At 39.4% G+C, this 5,023-nt stretch overlaps 1 protein-coding gene across 1 annotated transcript; it reads left to right on the top strand.

The window, feature by feature from the left end:
- The first annotated feature begins 979 nt into the window (after positions 1 to 979).
- LOC119493382 (C-X-C motif chemokine 10-like) lies at positions 980 to 2,369 on the top strand. The gene is made up of 4 exons (XM_037778616.1): positions 980 to 1,130; positions 1,561 to 1,690; positions 1,843 to 1,923; positions 2,035 to 2,369. Exons 1-4 carry the CDS (start codon positions 1,076 to 1,078, stop codon positions 2,126 to 2,128), a joined length of 360 nt encoding a protein of 119 aa, XP_037634544.1. The 5' UTR covers positions 980 to 1,075; the 3' UTR covers positions 2,129 to 2,369.
- The last annotated feature ends 2,654 nt before the right edge of the window (positions 2,370 to 5,023 follow it).

The raw sequence follows: 5,023 nt of genomic DNA, 5'->3' as shown, positions 1-5,023 counted from the left end.
TAACTGCTGCAGCTCCTCCAGACCAACAGAGGTTTCCCGTGTCTTGTGAAGTGACGGAGCTCTGCAGAGAGACACGCTGCAGAGCCCCGCTACCTCAGCCTGTGCTGAGGTAGGAAAAGCCAACACTAGGATCAGATCTAAATCATGTTCACGGAGAGACCTTCGTCTGGTCAGCTAACATTACTGCCAAGCAGCTGAAATATAGAGTGATATTGTGGTTTTAGCTGACGTGTGTCACCTCACTGTTTTGAGCGATGCTCGTTCAGGTATATTTAGATCGATTAAAAGCGAGCCCGACGCGGACTTTCGTTGATTTCACAGCCACAGGTGTCGCTGTTAACAAGCATTTCTGAAAGTTAAAAATAGTCCCTTTAAGGGGCCACAAGCCATAAATGTTGACCTCTGGTCTACTTCAGCCAAGCTGTGAATCCATCATTTCCAACTCATCATCTCATAATCTTTATTGTCAATCCTAGGCAGGATCCTAAAGTTTCCAAAGATACCAAATATGTCAAGCTCAATTTTGAGGATTTGTAGAAACATCTAGAATGTTTCTATTTGATGGAATGGACAAAATCACGGTACATTGGATTTGAATAGTTCACACATTATAAAGTACCTTCAACTATTTTTTGGAACAAGATTGTAGAAAAAAAGAAAAAAAATCACTCTGAATCTTGGAATGACGAGACTGTTTTGTTGTATGCAAGTGTGCCTATTTACATTTAAGTTGAACTTAATTGAATGGATTCCCTCAAAGACCTCTTTTCTTTATGTATATACAAGAAGAAGAAGCCATTATGGACACTAAATTGATTCTCTGAAACAAAGCTTCTGGATAAGAAGTGTTTCTGATTACAGGAAACAGGCATTTTGAAGGAAAAAGGAAGGTATAGAGGAAGTGAAAGTCATACTAGAAAGTGAAAGCATTGTGTCATATTGCACTGCAGCTCTGTGTGTGTGTGTGTAGCCAAATGTATAAAAAGAGAGATCAGCAGCTGGACATCATCAAGGAGTCCAGACTGAAGAAAGACACAGTGGAGTGTGAGCCATAACCTGTCTACAGCCAACAACTATGAATCCAGCTGTCATTGCCGTTTTCGCCAGCCTGCTTGTCCTCTGTGCACAAGGTACTGTGAAAAGTTTAGTGTTCTGTAATTATCTTGTCTTTGTGATGGAGCTTACATCCCACTTTAGTATAGCAGCTGTTTTTACATGCTCACCCTTCTTCTAATCGTATCATACTGTTATTGTTGTTGTTGTTTTTTTTGCTGTAAATGTTGCATCTTATATTTCACATAATTGGGATCGTCCAAAGAACCAACACCAAACTGTCAATGATTTAAATGGAATTTTAAGATCATGGTGTAATAGGCAACTGCTTTATGGCAGGTTCACCATAACAACCTTTTAAGGTGATAATACGCCAATGTCAAAAATAGAAAATGTATAAAAAAATAAAGTTAAATAGCCCGTGACAATTATTTAAACAGTAATATAGGTGAAGTAAATTATAAGTAATGCAGTCTTTTAAATTGTTGTCGTCTTTTCTTCCCACAGGGCAACCAGACAACAAATCCAGTAAGTGCAAGTGTTTGAACGGTTACGTCGGCAGGGTCAACTTAAAGCTCATCAAGGGAGAGCCAGTCGTACACCACCCAAGTATCTTCTGTCCACGTACAGAGATTATGTGAGTAAATGAGTAGTTACTAACATGTCAATTATGTGAGTAAATGAGTAGTTACTAACATGTCAATTATGTGAGTAAATGAGCAATTACCAACATGTCATTCAGCTGCATTCTTCAGCTTTTCTCTAACACTGTTTTTCTTCTTTCCCCAGTATCAGAACAACAGCAGATAAGGAAAAATGTGTTAATCCAGAGTCAAGGCTCGGACAACTCATTCTGAATAACCAAAACAAGTAAGACATCAACATTATGTTCAAGGTCTCCCCATATAAAATACTACAGTGAATGTTTCACATCTCCATTGCTTTTTACTAATAGTGTGCTTTTTACATCTGTTGATTCAGACATGTGAAGAATGGAGCAGTGAGTACAACAACAGCATCCAGTCAAACAAATACTCAGAGCTCAACGAGACCACACACGATATCCAAGCTGTAAGACTCCACCACCGCTGCACTGAGGAGGATATAGTGGAACTGAAACACTGTTGTTAGAATAGAAGGAGTTGCTCATTATCATTGTCATGTAAATACTGTTAAGTGTCTATAAATGATCAAAATGTTCACAATGGCCAGTCTTCTGTTTCTGTCTTCTTAACTTAAATTGTCTTCATGTATTTATACCAAGTAAATAATCTGTATATACTTTTTAAACACCAAAAATAAAACACCGAAATGGACTTTTTGTGCTCTGTGTTTTGTTTTGCCTCGTGTATTTAACATACACAAGCTTCAGTAGGCAGAATGTTTTTAGCATCATTGGGCAAAAATCACATAATATCCTTTCAGCATATTGTAATTCAAGTGTTCTGAGAGTAAACTAGACTTCTGTTCCTCCTCATGGCTCTGTTTTCAGGCCTTAAAACAATCTAGTCGTGACGGGAGACTTTGGCCAATCACAGGTCATTTTGGGGAGAGAGAGCATTCCTATTGGCTGTGCTCCGGCTGTTGGGCGGTGCTTGGTATTTCCTCATACCAGCTTCTCCGGAAGGAGGCTAAATAACGCTCCAAACTTGCACTAAATTTGGGCAAGAAAAAATGCAGTACCTGTGAGGGTTTCTGGACATTATTTGTCATTGTTTTGTGTTGTTAATTGATTTCCAATAAAAGATAGATACATACATTTGCATTAGACAGCATATTTGTCCACTCCCATATTGATAAGAGCATTAAATACTTGACAAATCTTCCTTTAAGGAACATTTTGAACAGATAAAAAAATGTGCGATTAATTTGTGATTAATCACAATTAACTATGAACAATCATGTGATTAATCGCGATTAAATATTGAATCGATTGACAGCCCTAGAAAATGTGTTTTTTGCAAGATCGTATTGAGCTGGATTTGATCTCATAGAGCAAAACAGCATTTTCTCCAAGTCTGTTGCTCTGCACTGGGAGCCACTGAGCTTTCACAGTTCACTTGCTTCCAGTTACGTATTGATACGTAACGTCAGTGTCCAGGTAACATTTTGTTTTGGGTTGATCTAAAACAACTGGTTACCTTGAGCATATCTTAGGAAATACCCAAATATATTTATCAATGTTTTTTTCTGTTGTGTTTTTTGACCACTTCACAGTCCCTTACGACGCATTATGACAAAGGGATACTTTTAAACAGTGACGATCAGACAGTGTGGTCAAAATACACTAAATAGTTGCTAATACTGAGCCACAGGAAGAGTACAATACAAGTAATGTTTGTATGTGGGCGTGCTTCAGCAACCAAGCTTCATTCGGCCCGCCTAAGCTCCATCCACGCTCTACCTCGTTGCCCATTATTGGATTAGCCAGTCATCACCAGTTCATCACTGCCAAGATCACGATGGCTGGAGCCGCCCACTTTGAGCTTAATTTTAACACTCTTCAGAAACCTACGGGTGATATCATGGAGACTACATCTATATATCATGGAGACTACATCTATATTTTACACAGTCTATGTGAGTGACTGACTTTGGTCTCTTCAACTTTATAACTAAAATATTAAGCTGGGAAAAAAAATCTAGTTTTGAAGTTGTGCTTTTTCAATAGCACAGCTTCAAAGAGCAGAATTAAAACCACAAACTATGTGTTGAGTTGCTTATTCAGTTTTAATCATTATGGCCTTACTTTGTATTTTTTTTTCCATCAGAGTTAAATGGGAGATACCCAACCCGACTTGTCACATGCCGACGCATTGTCACGGCCCTTGATGTCACTTTATTTTTGCCATCAAAACCAGTTACCCTTGACGTCGCTTAATGTTTAGGCAACAAAACCACTTAGCTAGATTTAAGAAAAAACACATGGTTGGGCAACTGAGGTGTGACCACGAGACACAATCAGCTGATTGGAAGGTGAAAGTGGAACTTAACACGGGACACAAACAGCAGTCTCCTCGAGGGTGCCTTGTGTGGCGGCATCACATGCCGGTGGCCGTGACAAAGCCTCGGGATATTTGACGGAACGAGAACGGGCTGATACAACAGAAACAAAGCTTAAATGTTTGTTATGCTTATGTTAGCTCTATTTCTTTTAAAAGATAAATGAATGAAGAATATTTTTTACTTTTACTTCCCACAAAAACACAAAACCCTTTTTAAAGAGTCAACATCACAAGGCGATCAGGTACTGTCATTAAAACTACATACACATACAAACATATTTTGAAAAGTTGCACACACACAGACACATGTACACAAAAAGTTGATATGATGCTCACATGGTGCATATCCTTAAACAAATGATCACAAACCAGTTGACAATCAGCAAAACCTGGAGCAGCTAGTATTCTAGAGTAGGAATGCTGGTTGGCATCTGGCTTCCGGGAACATGTTTGGGGACTCGGGGGGGCCAAAGCTCACTTTTGCCCTGGGAACCCAGGTTAAAGCTGAAGTAGGCAAGATTGGAGCAAATATGATTCAAAAAAGTTATTTTTATAAAACGGTCGCTACATCGTGACAGTAGTACATGAAACAGGTAACCTGAAAAAAATCACGTGTCCTCCGGTGCTCCTAACGGCATCTGCAAGATTTCACAGACCGTAGGAAAACAAGCAGTAAGAGCTGATCTGAGGTCTGCTGTCCATCTGCTGTCTATGCCGGCTGTCAGTCACTCGCGAACTCCGACCTTGTAAAACTAGGCAGCGCTGATTAAATATGAATCAATATTATGTTACGTTAATGCCTATTTCAGCTGTGAAATGAGAAAGTTTATGACGCCGCAGCCATTGTGAAATCTGGTGAAGGAACACCAAGTTCTGGTCACATGACCGGAGCACAGCCAATAGCTCTCTCACTGAAATGACCTGTGATTGGTCAAAGTCTCCCGTCACGGGCTAGATGTTTTAAA

Source organism: Sebastes umbrosus, chromosome 8 (genome assembly GCF_015220745.1).
Source record: "Sebastes umbrosus isolate fSebUmb1 chromosome 8, fSebUmb1.pri, whole genome shotgun sequence".
NCBI lineage: Eukaryota > Metazoa > Chordata > Actinopteri > Perciformes > Sebastidae > Sebastes > Sebastes umbrosus.
The sequence above is the reverse complement of the archived record's forward strand: the minus strand, read 5'-3'. Positions and strand labels throughout refer to the sequence as shown.

Coding starts and splice junctions, on each gene's coding strand:
- LOC119493382 (XM_037778616.1), top strand. CDS start 1,076: ATGAATCCAGCTGTCATTGCCGTTTTCGCCAGCCTGCTTGTCCTCTGT. Junction 1,691..1,842: donor TGTCCACGTACAGAGATTAT/GTGAGTAAATGA, acceptor TTCTTTCCCCAG/TATCAGAACAACAGCAGATA. Junction 1,924..2,034: donor ATTCTGAATAACCAAAACAA/GTAAGACATCAA, acceptor CTGTTGATTCAG/ACATGTGAAGAATGGAGCAG.